At 32.9% G+C, this 19,547-nt stretch overlaps 2 protein-coding genes across 3 annotated transcripts; both read right to left on the reverse strand.

The window, feature by feature from the left end:
* Window positions 1–957: 957 nt before the first annotated feature.
* Window positions 958–7,020, reverse strand: LOC139851847 (VIN3-like protein 1). 2 transcript variants are annotated; one of them, XM_071841024.1, is made up of 6 exons: window positions 6,930–7,020; window positions 6,231–6,280; window positions 5,352–5,459; window positions 2,998–3,565; window positions 2,348–2,658; window positions 958–2,261 (listed from the first exon to the last, which is right to left on the reverse strand). In XM_071841024.1, the coding sequence occupies exons 4-6, from the start codon at window positions 3,432–3,434 to the stop codon at window positions 1,186–1,188; spliced, it is 1,824 nt and encodes a 607-aa protein (XP_071697125.1). In that variant the 5' UTR covers window positions 3,435–3,565; window positions 5,352–5,459; window positions 6,231–6,280; window positions 6,930–7,020; the 3' UTR covers window positions 958–1,185. The 2 variants fall into 2 exon arrangements, with proteins under 2 accessions (XP_071697125.1, XP_071697126.1); XM_071841025.1 differs by lacking the exons at window positions 5,352–5,459; window positions 6,231–6,280; window positions 6,930–7,020 and adding an exon at window positions 4,318–5,179.
* Window positions 7,021–11,351: 4,331 nt separating this feature from the next.
* LOC139852767 (casein kinase 1-like protein HD16) lies at window positions 11,352–19,135 on the reverse strand. Its single transcript, XM_071842095.1, has 18 exons — window positions 18,946–19,135; window positions 17,055–17,477; window positions 16,466–16,591; window positions 16,305–16,378; window positions 16,150–16,219; window positions 16,008–16,063; window positions 15,852–15,923; window positions 15,671–15,765; window positions 15,525–15,591; window positions 15,292–15,421; window positions 14,473–14,691; window positions 14,249–14,379; window positions 13,521–13,695; window positions 13,342–13,432; window positions 12,595–12,752; window positions 12,013–12,201; window positions 11,834–11,920; window positions 11,352–11,637 (listed from the first exon to the last, which is right to left on the reverse strand). The coding sequence occupies exons 2-17, from the start codon at window positions 17,418–17,420 to the stop codon at window positions 11,861–11,863; spliced, it is 2,079 nt and encodes a 692-aa protein (XP_071698196.1). The 5' UTR covers window positions 17,421–17,477; window positions 18,946–19,135; the 3' UTR covers window positions 11,352–11,637; window positions 11,834–11,860.
* Window positions 19,136–19,547: the final 412 nt, after the last annotated feature.

Below are 19,547 nucleotides of genomic sequence, written 5' to 3' on the forward strand. Positions count from 1 at the left end.
GAAAATGAGAGGGCTAAAAAATAAAAAATAAAAAATAAATAATAAATATTCAGAAGTGAGATTCGAACCTAAGCTATACCTTTAGGTAGCCTACAATATTAACGACTCATCTTAATAGAGACTTGTTATTATCCTGGCTAATAGAATTATCCAAAGTGAACGGTAATAATCTCCTTCTATATATTGGATAATATTTGACGTCTTTAGAAAAAATTAATGGTTGATTTGAAAAAATATAAAAATATGAATTCAAGTCAATAATTAAATATCAAATTTATAAACTCATTTAAAAGTGTTGATATTATAATATCAAAATTTACTAACTTACCGGTAAATGGATAAAAGTGTAATGTATCAATCAATCGTCTTTTTAAATGTTATACAAACAGATATGTTGTAAATATGGATAAGAGTAAAAATGGGGTGCGAGTTTAATAGTATAGAAAGATGAAGTACTTTAACATAAAAATAGACCAAAAGGCAAAAGTATCCACAAATTTGACATGCAGTTTGGGTACTTTTCTTTGAATTTCAAACTTGTGATCATTTTACTATACTGTAACTAAATTATGGACTTACTGATTATTTTCCTAGATAATGATACTTATAAACAATTATTCAAGATTAAATTATATTAAAAGTCACATTTTCCCAATAAAGGTAGTAAAAGAAATTACAAGGTGTCAACTTATACCTTAATTATAACCGTTTTTCAATCACAACCGTTTTTCAATCACGTACCCTTCTAAGTTCTAAGCACTAAATTGACTAGTTTGTAATCAGTGACCCACAGTTGAGTTTAGTTTGTAATCACATTGTTTCATTTTTTGAGGTTGAAAATGTAGAAATATCACCGTTTTTAATATATGATCCAATTCAATAAAACAAGCATTCCTAAATAACCATGACAAAACACATTTAAAAAGAACAAGAGCAACTTACTAAAGAAATTGGGCATTCATTCAGAAATAATAAACTTATGTCTGCTACATAAATGTATGAAATAATTCGATAACTTTGAAATATTAAATGATGAAATAAGTTCATGAATTGATTAAATTGGCTACGATAATAAGATGCCCTCTTGAGGTCCAGCTGCTCTACCAGTGAGGGTAAAAAAAATGCATATACCAATAAACGAGCTCGAACACGATAAAAGTTGAAATGACATCTACGTCCTCTTGTTTAATGCCACAGCTTACTGCAGAAGCCATTTCTAGGCCTCTTGTTGTTTATAATATCACCAAAAGAGTCAACCAACTGTCCAGCTAAGCTACTCGGATCATCTATGAGTGTTTGAATGAAGGTGTTAACCACTCTACGTTCCTGTTCAGTTGACCTCAAACTAAACCATGTTAGCAGTTTTAATCTAAATTCTTGCTTGATGTAGCCTTCACACTCGAGCCAACGTATCATCTTCACACAATATTCAAAGTTTTCATCCAAGCTACCGGGCCCACCTTTATGGGTAGTAAAAGGTGATGAGATGTTTATTAATGCGCTATCAGAATCATGGGTCTCTGTACTAGCAGGCCTCTTTCGTGACATCTCAGCCTGGGAATCAACAGCTGGCACTTCCCCATTGGGCCCATGATGGGCCCAGTTTTCAGATCCACCACTACCATGATCTGCATCGCCATTGTTTTCATCCTTAGAGGATTCGTTTGGTGGAGCTAACTCTTCGTTCAAATCAGGCACTGTAGCCACATTCAAGTCAAGACCACGAGAAGTAGATGGCAACACATCAGGTTTTATTGTTTCGGGGTTGACCATTTGACTAATCCCATTCATCTCTGCACCTGAAATATCTTCCAGGTAACCGCGTTTTTCGACCCAAGCTAAACGGAGGATCTTCCCGAGGTCTCGAACTTTGAATCCCGAGTCGGATTCAACGTCTTTTGCACCAGAGGTCCCTTCGTCATGAGGAACTGTAGCATCGTTAGGGTTCTTGTGAAGTAACTCTACACTCCCAGTGAAACACTTGGCCTCTGAGTGACCTAAATCGCCAGTTGCAGTGTATGATACGATCCTAAATGAGTACTCAGTGCAAGGTTGCAGACCGGAAATCAGTATTCGTCTTTGAGATCTGGGGAAAACTGAAATGGGATCTTTTGTATGTGTCTCTGTTGTCTTTGAGTACCATAACTTGAATCCAATTATATCGTTCGATGATGCTGTGGATAATTCTACTAAAACAAGCACCACCGAAGAAGCCATCACTTCTTCAAATATGAACTTGCAAGCTGCAGGGACAGAACCTTCTGCACGAGGGAAAAATAAAGAATTAGTTATTTAAAATAATAACTTTTTGAAGGTATTTGCTAATAATAAAAATAAGATTAGATACCTGTACCGTCCAGGCTTGCACCAGAAAGAGCAGCAGAAACTTCATCTGCTTTTTGAATGGCCGAACTGCATAATGCCTGAACTTCACCTGCAACAGAAAGTCTGCTAACAATGCCCCGTGCCATCTTGGCAGAGACCCCACTCAGCGGGCCCACCTCAGTCTCTAATTTGGTCTTTGCAACTTTAACAATGTCATGAAGTTCTTGAAACCTTGACGTGCCATCAAACAGCCTGAAACTTAAATATATCCTATAGCATAGGCTGTCAACACGCCGAGCATCCTTGGCAATTATAAGCTGCTTCTTCCAATACCTAGAATCATTTAAAAAAAGGAACAAGATACAAATCGAACTCAAAACCAAGAAGAAACGCTACTTTTAGTGACCTTTCGAAATTCTGTGAGTTAAGTAATTTCATTAAAAGGTGGCAGTATTAGCCTTATATGCTAATGAATGGGTCAAGTCAGTTTACATGCAACCAGTAAATAATCGAACTTAAAAATTTGCTTAGAAGATAACAAGTCAAATTTGTCAAAAAGGTCAGGAATCAACAAAGGTATTTCTTTGACTATTTTCAATGCATAAATTCTCCCTAGTTAGTTAGATTTATAAAGAAATAGAATATAAATGGTGAAATTATTTAAGGACTCACCCAAGTATTCCTGATATTTTACCACATGAAGCACAGCAATAACTCCCATCAAGCTGCATCAGTTGACCGAGGTCAACAACACCAACCTTACTGCGCTGCAGCGCACATTCGATGTGGCAAGACGAGCCGCATGATTCTCCTACTGGAGAATCAGACGTGCATTCTAACCAAAGGCTCGGGTCTTTGTTGTCGTCGAATAAATGGCAAATGCAGCATGAACACCGTTTGCAGAAGGTGTCAACAATCGAAAGCACAGCTCTGCAAGCCGAATTTCTGCAGATCCATGTAGTAGAGCATCCCGAACCTGAACATGGCTCGGTTATTGGTGTAATACGGGTCGGGTTTTCACCTTTTCTGTTTGCTTTGGTTGAAGGTTGGGTTTTTGGACTCATGGATACCTTCTTGGAATCCAGATTTTTTGAAGGTTTCTTATTCATATTTCTTGATGATGCTGATTGCCTTTCGTGATTAAATAAAACTTACACAAGAAATGACCAGATTTCACAAACCCTTGACACAGCTCTAGACTTTTTGAAGCATCATCTGAGTGTACATCCTTTAGCAGAAACTATAAATTAGAAGAAAAAGGAACAAAAATATCAAAAGATAAATAAGATATAAATATCAAAAGTTTACACTAAAATGATACACAACGATATATGCATTCTATTGACCAATCTATCTATAAAGTTTATAAAAATGGATTGTCTGATTTATATTTTGTAGCATCAGAGAAATATACAATATACGATGAGGTACAAATAACAAAATACAGAAAAGTAATAAAATCGATATATTATTGTTACGTTCATTAAATTTCATCCAGCACATTAACTTGAGGACTTATGGTAGAAATATTAGTGGCTTCACATGGCTAAAACTTAACATTCACAATAGAGCAGCAGTGTTTTTCGATTTTTATGTTGCTCGAATGATGAAAAATGTCATGCACATCTTATAGTTATATAAACAAAATGTAGAGAGAAAAAAACACAACTTTAACAAAGGGAAGAAAAAAACAGCACATAATATGACCTTTTTTAAAAAGAGGAAAACAACTAAAGCAGCCCTACCTATGACTGAATAAAATTGAACTAATTCTACATAAAAACTAAGAGGATCTGTATTTAATTAATTATAGAGAAATGAAGAACCCAGTCTACTATTTCTCTGCTAATCAATTACAACAACATATCTTTACGCTCTAGTCTCTACAGATCCAGGAGTTAACTAATAGATACGCCTAAAAGCGGTATATAAGTAATTAACTAATTAATCATAATCTAATTCAAAAAAGATTAAAGAAATGAACTTCCTTACAGAGTATTAATTGATGTGCAAGATGATGGAATTCGTCAACAATTTTTGCCGATGAAACAAATAAAACGTGGATGATATGATTAACAAGCGAACCCTATGGGAGAAGAGTATGCGGATGGAGGCGCTGCATTGGTACTCTTATGTTTTCTTAGGGTTGTGTATTAGTCATCTAAGACATTATAACCAACCATTAAATGGGGGGTAAAAAGGGAATTAAGACGATATTCGACATAGGATCCAGCTCATATTACCAAACTTGGCTTTGATTTTTTCCCCAACAAATGAAGAAAAAAATAAAGGCTAACCGCTTTTGGTTAGTAACAAGATACTCTTGTACCAAGTTACCAAGTACAACTAGGATTGTATTCAACCAAAACTTCAAATAAATGATAAAATGAACCTTAAATTATAATAGCTTATACCATGTAACTGGTATTCGATTTGCAAAATAACTTGTACAAAAAACGATCAATGTATATCAACAGTAGCATGTGAAGTACCAACTCAGAGATGCAAAAAATGTTTTGTAAGAGATTACAAGTTACAACGTTTGGGGTTAACCACTTGTACATAAAGACTTACTAGGAAAGAATAGTGCCTAAAACCTGTAGGAAACTAGTTCAAATTCTTTATATTCGTGTATTGGCTTAAATAATAGGGAATTTAGGGAGTTATGTGGTGGCTTGTAGAGATGATCATGTTCCTAAATGAAAAATAGTTGATTAAAAGTGCAAATGTGTCGCAGTAAATGCTTAGATTGGTACAAAATTTTGGAAGAAGCATTTTTGTTGTTGGTCAAAATTGTAATTCTTTGAAGAGGTCTGATATTATAAGTATTTCCCATGGTCAATATAAGTAGCAATGGAATGTTCAGCTTCACAAATAAAATGAAACATAAAAAAAGAGCTATCACATCAAGGATCAACCTTTTATGATATAGATCTTTGAGCACTAAAAGATACTAAAAGGCAAAGGTAATAATAGACCATTCATTGAACCAAATTCAAGATGCGTTAGAGCAAGGGACAATGTACCTTTATTCTCTGCATGCACTATTACTATTTCCTGATCTTGATTGTAAATCTTTATGATAGCATCATTTTTTCAGGAAAGATCATCATGGCACATGAGCACCGATTCCCCTTCATACCATAGTAATTGCTAGGATTTAGTACTAAATCTTTATTGGATGATATTAAATAAGACTAAACTATCCATAATGTGAATTTGTTGAAAAATCTTAAACTGAAATGCACATTGAGATCAAAACATCACAGCACGGCCTCACACTTGCATATTCTTGACACTAAGATGAATAGATGGACTTATGAACAACAAAAAAACAACCACAAACAATTTTTAGCCCAACACTAGTTGGGAGTCCTTGCTCTAACCTCAATTCTTAGACGTAATTATGTATGAAAATCATAATTGTAAGTCTAGTTCATTTTCATGGAATTAGTGCAATTCTTAATGGTCCTTTATAGGCTAGAAAGCCTCCAGAGACTCGCCTGCACGTTGAATACGAAGCATCCAACTAATTCAGTGATTCCTTATGACGATCAAGGAGCAGTGGACTAGGTGCATCTAACCCCAACTGAAATCTATTAATTGTAAAAAAGTATGAGAAGTAAATATTGTCAGCAAATGGGAAACAGGACTGCCAAACCTGTAATTCAGCAGCTTAATATTATTCTTAGAAATATAACATCTACACGCAACTTGGATTTATCAACCATCGACAAACACAGTGATTTAAGACAGTTGGCAGAGAAATATACCTCAGTTATACTACAAGTCTTAAAGCATAACAAAAACTTAATACTTAATTTAATGATATAGTTTGGTATCTTGTGTAACAGCTAAGCATCACAAGTGAAAAATTATGAAGAAAAAAGGAGTATAGCTCTCACCATTAGCACCATATAAATCTTCGAAGTCCATAATGCTCAATAGGCCTTCCCTGTGATGAAATAGTGTCAAAATTTCAGTACTGCATTACTCCAAATTCTAATGGTATGGTGTTCAGTGTAAAAAGGAGAACACGAAAAATGTAATTATATAAAACGAGGACAAAGTAATAAACAAATGACCAACTCGGTTATCAAATGCTTTCTATATCAAAAGCAAGAGGAAGCAGTTTAAGTAACGAAAAAACGTTGATTCCTCGATCCAATTAGGAACAATGGAAACAATTTTGAAATCATCTACTGTTTGGAATACTGTAAATCACACGGCATTTTACCAATCGACAAAATGCAATGTATGATTATAAGCACTTATCTGTTTGACATATAGAAGCTCCATTAAAATAATATTATTAATAATAATAATAATTAGCTAAGTAAAGATATAAAAGTCACAATTAGCTCAAGTCACCATCACCATACAATGTTGAATCTCAAACAACAAGATACAAATTCTACAAAATTAAAACGATAAACATGAACAAGCTGCACTTTTATCAAACAAACCAGAAATTGACCTAAACTAATAATTTAAAAAACAACGGATCTGAAGAAATAATATACCGTGAGAATCATATCATAATGATGTTCGATTACACATAGATACAAACTATATGAATAGATACCTATATGTATATGAGATACCTGTGTAGAATGTGTGAGATCGGGGGCAAAATTAGGGTTTTTAGTTGAGGAAACGAGAGGTTTTGGAAGTTTTATATTTTTGGGAGGAATTTTGCTTTCGATTTGGATTTTTTTTTTTTTTTTTTTACACGTTCTGTTGGAAGCTAATTGGAGCTTAGGTTGTTTGGGTGGGTGAGGATAGATTCACGCGATGGAAGGCGCGTGAAGAATCGGATTCAGTTACTTTGGAAAAAGTGGAGTATTTGATAGAGATACTCAACTCAAATAACTAGCGTGTCAAATTAATATTAATTAATAATTAATAATTAATATTAATAGTCCGTCTAATTCTTGCGCGAATAAAGGTGGCGGCAGCTTGTAGACGGGTTTCTTTGCCGTGTTCCAACAATTGGAAGGTAAATTCCGTGGTTCGTTAGTGGGTTCATTGTTTTGTAGTTTGTTAGTGTCTTATATTTTATTTTTTTACCTCTGCTGGTGTGATTCGTGTGTTTAACATCAAATGTCTTGTTTATTGTCATGTGGCGAGGCTCGGCTTTTTGTTTAACTTTTGTTTGTTTATTGTTATAATCATGAGGTGTTTTATCGTAAAGTTGTACATAATGCTTTATATATTATACAATTAATATGTTAATATTTATATTAAATATAATTAATTATTTTAATGATATCATCATGGTGTGTTTAGCATTTTTCTCTTTATTTTTAAATTTTTTTAAGGTTGAATAATACTTATCTATGACGTCTATCATTATAGATAGAGATTTATTAGTTACTGTATAGATAGATAAAATAATCTTATACTCCTTAATAAAATGAGAAATTATATAATTATTTTGAATATATTTATTTATTAAATCTTTTATATTCTTTCTAGTTATTCTATAATTATAAGTTTATAGTTAAAAAAAAAAGGAGGTGATTCTCACACACTATTTTTTTTATCCATATACATCTAATTACTTATTTTACTCTTAATTATACTTATAATAATAATATAAGTTCAATTTTCTAGATTAATTAAGGACTTTAACTATAAATTTATAAAACAAATATATATAAATTAAAAAATGGTGTGTGAGAATTAACTCTCTTACAAAATATAGAGAGTAATAAATTAAGCCTTCAAATAATAGAAAATTTTAGAAAAACATAATACCGAATAGAATTTTTGAACCAGATGCTTTAGACGCGGTTGGAACCACTCGCAACTCGGGTTGACTAGCTGGTTAGTTTATTGGGCGGGCAAAAACAACTTTCATGTGTCTTTTTATTGGATCTTCAATATGGGCCCAAGCAGAGCCCACGATGTTTGCTTACAGCCTGTTTCGCTTTTGGCACATTTGATTGACTTGTAGTAATTTATAGTAGTTTAATTATATTATATTATATCTAACTATAATATTATAATTATTATTATAATAATTTATAATTATTATCATTATAATTATAATAATTATTGTAAATATAAATATTAAATATAATTGTTTTCATTACAATTAATCCTAAGCAGGGAGTTTTGAGAAGTGTGTTATATGTCATCGTACAGTTTAGATGCTAGTTTAAATTCGGAAAAAACTAATTTGTTACATCCAAAAAAACTCATAGGCCTCGTATTTATTGGATTTTGCTTATTCTCGTAATTGTAACAATCGTAAAAACACATGGGTTGATGTTATTGGTTTAACTGTAGGAGATTTGGTTATTGAATTTGAAAGAATTAAAAGGTTATATTATGCGACAAGAGAAGATAACCAAAAGTTAATTAAGGTCAATTAGGTTTAGCCAGAGTGATGTTGCCGTGCTAGCTTATAAGAACGTTTTAAGTTAATACTCTGGGTGGTAACGAGTCGGATTTGGAAATAAACATATCCAGATATTGAGATATTGGACAAGGAAGGAAATAAACAATTGTTGAAGAGTAACAAATTAATTAATAATACTAACAGATTACTAATTATTGATAACATAGTCTCAAATTAATGTCCCTCACAATGCATGCATGTCACCTTCATTATATTCCACTATTTACTCTAAACCTTTGATTCATGTCCAACGATCAAGCTGAACCTTAAATCAATCCAACGGTGATGAAAGCAACAAATAGATCTGAACCTTAATTTGCAGATCTACGATCACTGAATCGAGCAGAGAACGATCTAGAAAAGATATCAGGCTCTGATTCGTTATCCCATTGCATTCCTTGATCGAAATTTCGCAAGTAATTATATTCGTCGTAAGGAACATGATGAACATGCATAGACGAAGATCTAACCATCAACCTCTTATTTTCTTTCTTTAATTTCTTCCACAACGATTTCCACATAGATCGCGATGAACCAGTCGACTCAGTGGTGGTGTTAGTTGAGCAAGATTGGTTGTGACTGCGGCTGTCGGATTTAAACGATAATTTTGCACGCCATTTTTTAATATTCATGATAGATTTTGGTTGATAGTTTTTTGAGAAATGTATGCGTGTAGTAGATAGGGAAATTTGGTCTAAATTGATAACCAGGATTATTTATTTATAAATAAACAAAAAGTGAACAAAGTGTGGCATTTGTCAAACATAGTGTAATGTTTTTGTTGGCGAAAAATTGGAATACCCACATGTTTTGACGTTCATTTTAACATTTATTTTGAACAAGCGAGGGTACTTTTTTTTATATTTAATTAAATTAAATATTAGTAAGAGTTTCTTTTTAATTGGACACTTGCATTATCTCGAACATAATTTTATATTTGAAAAGTTACCCCAAGAGGCTTGATGGCCCGCAATGACAATCAGTGGTTTTGCGTATCTTTTGGGCCCAAAATGGTCCTATATAAGATTATGGCCCACTATCATAGGTACTACTGTACTAGTGTACTACTCATATTTAACAATTTTTATTTTTTCAGGGAAAATTACATGGATAGTCTCTAGTTTGTATACTATAGAAAGAACATTGATTATGGCATATAAATATTTATATTAAATCAATAAAATGTAGTTTAACTCAATTTTAATTAAATCAATATTTTGGATTTTCATAGGTAAAAATCTGAAATTTCTATAGTTTTAAGCTATTATGTTTCGATGTTTATTGAAAATATTGTAACTTTTTAACATTGTATTATGTATTTATTCTAATTTTAACTTTTTTTTAACGGCACTATCAACCACATTTGCGATCATATACCACACACACGCGTTAAGAGAAAACTTAAATCGCAACAACCCTAGCAAAACGGTTGAAGGTTGGGAAAACTCCTTCTGAGATGCTAATTGTTGGCAGCACCAATTAGATCCATGCTCTTGAAATCGAACATGTGTCTACTCGTTGAGGACAAACATGCCCTCTTGTATGCCAGTCATGCAATGCCTAGATGGTTTATTCTAATTTTAACTTAGTAAAAATCTTTTTGCCCCCGTAAAAAAAATAACTTAGTAAAAATCTTTTTGCCCCCGTAAAAAAAAAACTCCTGAATCCGCCACTGAATATGCTCTTTGTTAAATTTGAACCTAATAGTTTTGTAGAGTCCACAATTTGAGAAAAACTTACATTATTGGTTCTCTAACGAAAATATATAACGGACGCTAGTCAAATGGACTCTCTACATAGCATAGGCAGAACATTAATCAAATGAACACTCTGCATAACATATTACATATGCAAAACATTAGTCAAATGGACTCTTCACGTAACATATGCAAAACACAACATCCACATCAACAAATAGACTACCCGATCAACAACAGATTATGGTGTGCATATCAGGAGAAAAACCGAAGAACCATGAGAAACCGAACCGATCCTGAACTAAGCTATTTCCGTCCAGTTCTCTGTCCACATTTTGCCAAATTGTGGTCTTCGGTTTGGACCGCACAAGACCTAACTTGAAAATAACACCAAAACGAACCAAACCGGATCGAAAAATATATGGTGCAATGTTCTGTCCGACTTTCTGCTACAAATTGGGTCACGAAACAAAACCGGAATAGTTTAGTCGAAGTTATGTATCATGCACACCCCTAAATAAATTAACCGAAATTTCACTGTTATCGTACTAGCTACGCCTACATTGAAGACTTGATAGGGGCGACTAAATTATACGAATCCCAAAGATTATTTTTGTAATATTTATATTTTTTTTTTGGGTGAAAGTAAATCTATCATGCTATCCATATCAAACCAGTAAAACAAAGTGTTATAAATATGAGACCTCTATTAAAGAATATACTGTACTAATCTGGACTTGTATATGGCTTAGCCCCAGTTAGATGTTAACCGAACAAACCCAACCCAACCCATTTTAACCAAAATTGAAGAAAGTAAACCATAAACTAGTCTGCTTTGCTGCATCTAATTGCAGATAAAGCTACACAAAACCATAAACTCCCACCATCAACACGAAAATAATCGGGCACGTACAAAAACAACGTATCAAGAATGACAATTCTCCATCTTTTTCTTTATGCATTTCAAATTAATCACACAGCTTATGGTTCACAACAGTATCGGTACATTTAGAGTAATAATATAACAAAAAAAGAAAATACAAATCCTGCCAGTAGCCATTACATTAATTAGTACAGCGCACAAAATTACAGATGACATGCAGTTCAGGTATTCATTCATGTGTATCGGGTCAGATTCTCCACTATACACCTTTGTCGGCTTAATCCCAACACCATATATGTCTCTCCATTGTCTTTCGTCAAAAGAAGCTGTACGCAATAATATTTCTTAAGTTAATTACGCTTTCACGTATTCTGTGATAAAATCTTATATTATACTGTAACATTTTAGTAAGCAACTACTATAATATTCCAAAAAATGGATTTTTGCAATTTAATAATTTCAAAGATTCAATCTGATAGATGCAAAATACAAAATCAAGAAAGTGGATTGAAGAGAACATACCAAAATAAAGTTTATTTCATGGTAACTTTAAGATACCGTTCTTCCATAACAAATGGATGCTATGTACAAATTCTTAGACCATTTCTCCTGTAAATAAATTAAATTAAATTAATCATTTTCTGTCTGATTGTTATAAATTACTAAATTTTTTTAATAATAATAAAGAAAAAACGAACTACCTTGACATGATTACTGGGGAATGCAGATGTTCGAAGAGTTTCTTGAGTAACATCTTGTGATCTTTTTTTCGATGTACTAAGTATGAAAGCGGCTTGATCTTCGGTTGCAGCCGCCGCCGTTATCCGGTAGCCGTTTTCCCATCTTCTGTGAATCCCTTCACTAGGATACAGAAAATCGAGTTCAACTACCTACAACAAACCACAAAGTACATAAGTTGACTTTTCATGTAACAAATTCATGTAACTAGTGTACACCCGCAACTTCATGAAATTAATAATTAATATTAATAATAACTAAGTTTTTTATATAGGAGAGAACAAAGATAATTGAGTTTGTTTTGTTACAAATCAATGGTTAAAATTCAAATCAATTGTTGAATTTCAAAATCAATGGGTGATTTGAAGAGAAACAATTATGACATCATCATCCAAATCAATGATTTAAAATCATAGTCATGAACTCATCTAAAGGTCAACACTCAATCTATTGACAAAAGATGACATAATTATGACTTTCTAATTATATAATAAAAAAACAAATAAAAAAAGAAGAAGAGAAGGTGAGAATAGATGGAGCAATACCTGATTAGAGTACGTTGCGTCTCGAGACATGACGATGCCCCATCGACTACCGGCAGTCGTCATCGAAGTTACCAAAAACCCTTCTTTCCATTTCTTGTTAATCCACTTGAACGGGAAAACATCGCTCACTTTGTAAGATTGTTGTGTGTATGTGGTCCCTACAAGTTGGTTTAAACGGTTAAAAAGTATCAATCAATCCAAAAGTAACAAGATCTGCTAAATCATTGTTTTGTTAGTTACTCTCCTTTGTTTTCAAATTGGGTGGCGATTTGTACAATTGAACACCACAAAAGTTAGTCATACACCACTAATCGAGCTTCAGAGTGTTGTACATTACGATAGTGTAATGCATGACTTGTGGTGTATGGCTGATTTTTTTGTGGCGTACATGACCACCCAATTGGAATGTCCACCTTTGACTTTACATGTCAAAATTGTGACTAACAAAACTGTAATAACCATTAATTTGCAGATTTGTCTCTCATCTTTCAAGTATTCACAGTATTTGTTCTGCTTTTAAAAAGAAACTAAGAAAAATTGATTGTAGTTAATGTCAAAACTAAAGGGAGTTTGTTTGACTTTAAAAGTCAAAGTAGAGCAGCTAACAGAAAACACAAGCATAATGATTAGAAAAAATTATTGTAGGTATTCATAGAAATAAATAACATTCACCATGTATGGGATTTATATATATATATAAAACTTCCGAATAACCATATATACAAAATATAGTAATAAAAAACTTACCCTTAGACATTACGACCAGTGCACTACCGTTTGTTGCACCAGCAAGTGACGTGATGTAATAATTTTTCTCCCATTGCTCCATTATCCATTCCTTCAATACAAAAAAGTTCATAAATGACTAAATGTGCCAAAATAGTATAACTTGTATCGTAAACATCGAACTTTAAATTGTTTTTTACCTTGTGCAAGAAAACAGGGGAGAGCTCATAGACTTGTGAACTGAACCCGGTGCCCGCATCCATAACAATAGCCCACAAATTAAGTGAAGATGCAACACAGCTAATATTCAGACCATCGTTCTTTCCTTTTTCGATATGCTGGTGGAGTCTAGCATCCGTTACATTGTAGTAGTACCTGCGTGTTCATAATATTTAGCAAAAATTTGAAGTTTAATGCAATACCAAGTACAACTATAGTCATTCTAACAAGAATAAAGCTTAACGGCCTTAAGCTGGTCATATTAGAATAATATTCTATTAAGTGCCAAGTTAAATAAAGTAAGTAATTTTATAAAATCGGTTGGCAATTTGTCAAAATTCTTGCATGCCCTCCAATAACTACAAAATTAGAGATCTTTTAAAATCTAAAATCAATGAAATCACTATTAAAAGAATCACAATAAGCAAATACTGACAAATTTATATATATAAAAAAAGACAAATCATCGTTAGTTGAAATGTAAAGCATAGATCTTCAACTATTGTAACAGTTGTAACAGTTTAAGTATATAAATGACAAACCATCTTGTTTCAGTATGCAAATTAAAGGGTCATAAAGATTCTCAATTTCTTATAAATTTGCTAAGACATTGACAACTTCGATGACCACACTAGAATAGAAATTGCTTCAAATTGCAAATGATTAAGATTTAATAATTCAGGTATTTCGAAGTATATATTCCTCGTACCTTTGTTTCATCGGTGTTCTAGATGTATATATCGAAATCCATTGTGTTGCAGGTGTGCCTAGCCGAGTTTTCTTCCTAGGCTGAGCATCATCTTCCAAATCGATAAGCAGTCTTCCCCTTTTTTGTCCCACCTAAAATACATCACATAATTAACTAAAGTTAGATCACGAAACATCAAAAAATAAAACTATATATTTTATCTTATATAATTATAAAAGTAACACCTTTAGGGCGCCATCGATTCTGATAGGTCGAAGAGATGGACTGGAACCAAGGCAGTTGTCAAAAAGTCGAATAAGCTTCAAGTAGTTCGGTTCTTCGTCAAATTTCATGTTGGTCACCGTTTCAAGAAATTGTTTGAAAGGTAACGGACAAAGATAACAAAGTAAATCAGGAGATGTTGCCATCTTCTTTTTACAAACAAGGAACCCTTTGTTTTCTCCCTGCGTTCAAATAATTGACAAAAGTTTAGAACTTTAACATGGTATTTTAGGACAGAAACTAAAATCTTGCAAAATAATAACTAAATAAAAATAAATGAAAAATGAAAAGAGCGCCACTTGAAGAAATTGGTAATGATTCTTTTAATAAGGTATACCTAGAGGAAAATCTCGCTTCTTATTGATAAAGATAGATTCGATAATTAATAAATTACAAAAAAAATTCCATATACAAGAAACAACTTAAAATTTTAATCGTCAAATTTAGTAACTTCAAGGGCATACGCCATTTTTACCCTTCTATTTTCTTCAAACCTAAGTATCTAAATCAAAAAGTTTATTGAAACCCAAAAAGTGGCCAACTTCGAAGATTGTAACGAGTTAATTGAACTCACGTAAAGGATCGCCATTTTCAAAATATTGAAATGATTCCCTTAAACCCTGTGAGCTGAAAGCACTGAACTTTATAGAGTTCCTATTTTGGGATGAAAGCTCAATTTTGATTGCAAAAGAGGGAAAATAAACGAACAAACTTACCCATAAATATAAATACAACTTTAAAGTTAATAAATTTATACAATAATAATATATAAAATAACTCACAATGAAGCCTTGCCATGGAAGCTTTCCTCTAAGAAGAAATATTAACGTATACGCCAATGACTCAAGATCATCCCTTCTACTTCCTGTTCTCCCCAAATGGGCATGCACGCTTGCATAACGTACTGTTCCCCTGTAAAAAAAATACATTTGTAAGAAACGTAAAATATTATACCACTACAAATAATTACAACGTTTGGAACTAGGAAAAAATCACCACGAGGTACGAATATTACCTAAACACATCAGGCTTTTGGTCATAATCAACATGATTACCAGATGATGTGTCCCTCCATTTTGAAGCTAAAATACAAGAATTCAAGCCATCAAAACCTTATCAAATAATCTATACATAAAGTGACCCTATAAAGACGATATGTACCTAACCCGAGATCAACCAAATACAGCTTTTTCTCATTAGGCGTCCCGGGTTGACCAAGCAAAAAGTTTTCAGGCTTTACGTCCCCATGAACAAAACTGAAAATAATAAACATTTTGCTCACATGTAAATAATAAATAGATGAAGTAACTATTTAACATTCAAAAAGTTTAAGTGTTGATACCCTCTTAAGTGAAGTTGCTCTAATATTGATAACGCCTCGACTGCTATGCACGCAACCATTTCTTCAGAGAGGCTGTCTCAAAAAATATAATTAAAATACATACATACAACTAGAGACAAAATCATAATAAAAAGAAGATTTTGATTAATCACTTGCATTTGATTGCTAGAGTTCCAAACATCCCATAAACTCGGGCCTAATTTGTCCATAACCTAAATAAAAAAGATTGATCATGCATAAGCACCATTGTACCATCGCCACACAGAAAAAAGTAAGCTAATAAAGTAAGAAAACTCACAAGGATATAATAGTCTCCTTGCCGGCCTTTATGATGGACCATCGGAACACCGTAACATCCATTAAGCGTACTTCATGCAAAAATTCAAATGTTAATTACACGTTAGAAAATGTACTTAATTATATTTCTAATTATAAGAGATGAACACCGTATACCTGTAAACTTGCCATTCATAAGGAGGACCATAACTACATCCCTTGCCGTTTCGATGTTCCAATTTTAATGCAACCTACACCCCAAAATGTCAATAACATAACACTAAACTCATCAAAATATCAACATATGATATGATTATATTTTGAGAAAAAAGGTGTACCTCAAGAGCATCGGGGCCCGTGATTCCTGAGCCACCGCTCACCCTTCTCCCTACATAAACTTGACCAAATCCTCCTTTACCAAGTTTTCGTTCTAGCTTGTATGCAGGAGAATTTCCAACTTGAACCTGAAATATAAAATTATTATTAAAACTCAAAGAGCGTTTACCATACTATTTTGGGTGGGTTGCCCGTATAAGTAATACACTATAACCCATATTTGTTTTCAAACATGTAATTATAAATCAGCGTTTATGAGCCGATGTAAGGGTCCTGGTTACTTGTTTGAAGGTTATATCAGTTATTGCATTCATTATTTGATTATATAAGATAATAATATAAGCCCGTAAACTTTCATTTCGAAATCACATCATCCTATAATAAAGTCTAATGAAAGTATGTTCCATCTACAAACAATTTTCTCTAATGCCCTTTACTACTCCAACAATTTTCTCTAATTCAAGAATCAATATTTATCATCTTGAAGTCCCGCTTAGTCCCGGCTCATTAATGAAGTTTAATGCAAGTGTTCATTACTACTGTTACAAAAACAAAGAAATATTAAAATTAAATATAAACTTGTGTGATTACCCTTTCGGGAAGCGGGCTCGTGCTTCCTTCATCCTCGGCATCAGCAGCCAATTTTTCAGCACTTTTACCAACAATTAACTGATTACAACCTCCGATCTCCAAATTCAGTGGTGCCCGACCGATTCCGCCACCAAACATATCAGGATTCTTATCTTGATCTGCTAGTCGAGTTCCCCGACCTCTGCCAGCTGGCCTCGGCATCGGATAAGGATATGCGGGGGCCGCAGGACTGGCAACAGGTGATTTAAGTGCCTGAGCTTTGCCTCGCCGGGTCCCACGACGAGTAGTCGGGGCTAAAAGAGCTGTATTATCTTCGACATTAGTAGCTTTTTTGGCTTGGCGAACTCCACGTCTCAAATCCGGCATCTTCTTCCATGCACAAATATATACCCTCCGGCCTCCACGAAAAATATACTATAGGACCTGATGATTGAAAATAAAATTAAAAAAAATAATATTATATTGCATAATTTCAAATAAAAACCACAAAATGTGTATACACTTTCAGATAAATATAACAACAAAACACCTTGATGTGTATACACTTTCAGATAAATATCACAAAATCAATATCAATAATCAAGATATTACCCAAATGTGTGCACACATTCATAGAAAGGTAAAAACTTTATAGTACCTATAAGCGTTGCTCAACCATAAATCTTTCGGCTTTTAATTCAACCGCCCATAAAAACTAAGTCAATAAAAGTTATGAGCTTCTTATGCATCATACCATCTATATACTAGTTGCAAATTTGCAACATATCCCATCATATACTTGAAATAAGAAGACGGTATGATGTTTTAAAGAAAATCAATATGTGTTTGCCCTAAAAACATCTAAAACCTTCCCATCATCCTAAGTCTATAGTCACTTTAGTTTCAAAAGCAAGGTTTGATTAAGTTACACTTATAGCAAGTTTTTTAATCTTTTAATAAAATTGAAATATAGTGTAACATTGTGTTTAAAATATTCAAAATATCTAATATGAGAGAATACTTCCCATTCCAAGAATTTACCATATTATATGTAAAAACGGTACCGATTTTAAGAAAGACGTAACGCATCTAAGGCACACAACAAAAAGTTGAAGGGACACGAATATATGTAATCAAACCAATGAAATGTAGTTACTACATTTCATCAAAGAATCATGTACATACTTTTTGAGATATTCCTATTTGTGCTAGTTTCTTTTTATCCAATCCCGATTGTGAACTTAAAAATCATGAAACTTACACAAACATAATCACAAAATCTGCGATTTAAGACAATACAAACAGCGCAAACTGATAAAGTATATGAAATGTTGCAAGAGACTTTAGACAAAAACTGCCAATCACATTCGCCATTTTGCACTTATAGTTTTCATAGACCATCCAAAGTTGTTAATCCTAGCAGACTACACGGTTTTAACCGCATTAGCACATACTATAATTAACTGTTTGCAACAAAAGGCAAAAAAAAGACGGTTCAAAAAACAATTACTTATAAAATAACTAACCTTTAATCTGCTAAAAACAAAGTATTTGTGATATGACCAAATCCATCTTGAAATTATTCATCTCATAAACAATCAAAAAAGTAATTACTTTTTTATTAAATTAATAAAAATAAAAATGATCTAATCTAGAAAATCACACACTACAATACCCAAATTTTGATATCTTCTAAACATCGCTTTTAAATACAGTTTACAAACTCAAAACAATCAAGTTTAGATCAATCCATACATCATCAACAATGATCATCGGTATACACACAATTACATAACAAAAAGATCAAAATCCATAAAAAAAACATTCATCGAAATGCACAAATGGGTCAGATTCAAACATATACATAAACAGTACAATAAAAAAAATCCAAACTTTACAAAAAAGATTATACCTTTAAGTTAATAATCAAGTACCCAGATGATAAAATTGAAAAGGGTATCTTAATCTTGAACCGATTAGATTAAATCTCGATCAAAAAAAATTAATTTCTAAAAATTGATAAATAAATGAGGTCGGTAAGTCGATTAGGGGGTTTGCGGTGGATGTGTGTGTTGTGTGAGGGATATGGCGCATGAAAAGACGGTGTAAGGTACGTATGGGGCGTACGATAGCAACGTATGTATTACACACACCAATGTATGTATGTATGTGTGTAATGATATTGGTAATTGGTAGGAGCATTACCAACCATGACGTCTTTCTTCAGATTAACACACTGTCACATCAGCACCACATCAATATTTCCTTCTTCTTTTTTCAATCACTAACCTATCACATTTTACTCCCGACTATGACATACCCACTAAATCAATTAATAAAATTAATTTACAAATATTGATACAATATGTACAAATAAATCAAACACATTCTTCGTGATTCAAAAAGCCAAATATAGACGAAATGGTTGGCTAGTGGATATTGGCAATGGATTAACAAGAAGTTCCCATTGGTGTTAAAGTTTTGGCAATAAAATTGGCTAGCATTAACACTTCT

The sequence above is a fragment of the Rutidosis leptorrhynchoides genome, chromosome 6, assembly GCF_046630445.1.
Source record: "Rutidosis leptorrhynchoides isolate AG116_Rl617_1_P2 chromosome 6, CSIRO_AGI_Rlap_v1, whole genome shotgun sequence".
In the NCBI taxonomy this organism is placed as follows: domain Eukaryota; kingdom Viridiplantae; phylum Streptophyta; class Magnoliopsida; order Asterales; family Asteraceae; genus Rutidosis; species Rutidosis leptorrhynchoides.

What these genes read in the sequence shown, in the direction of transcription:
- LOC139852767 (XM_071842095.1), bottom strand. Translation starts at nt 17,420, where the DNA reads ATGCCGGATTTGAGACGTGGAGTTCGCCAAGCCAAAAAAGCTACTAAT. An exon ending in CCCCTGTTTTCTTGCACAAG is followed by an intron (nt 13,433 to 13,520) that starts GTAAAAAACAAT and finishes TTTGTATTGAAG; the next exon opens with GAATGGATAATGGAGCAATG. An exon ending in ACGCAACGTACTCTAATCAG is followed by an intron (nt 12,202 to 12,594) that starts GTATTGCTCCAT and finishes GGTTTGTTGTAG; the next exon opens with GTAGTTGAACTCGATTTTCT.
- LOC139851847 (XM_071841024.1), bottom strand. Translation starts at nt 3,434, where the DNA reads ATGAATAAGAAACCTTCAAAAAATCTGGATTCCAAGAAGGTATCCATG. An exon ending in AAAATATCAGGAATACTTGG is followed by an intron (nt 2,659 to 2,997) that starts GTGAGTCCTTAA and finishes AAATGATTCTAG; the next exon opens with GTATTGGAAGAAGCAGCTTA. An exon ending in TGCAAGCCTGGACGGTACAG is followed by an intron (nt 2,262 to 2,347) that starts GTATCTAATCTT and finishes TCCCTCGTGCAG; the next exon opens with AAGGTTCTGTCCCTGCAGCT.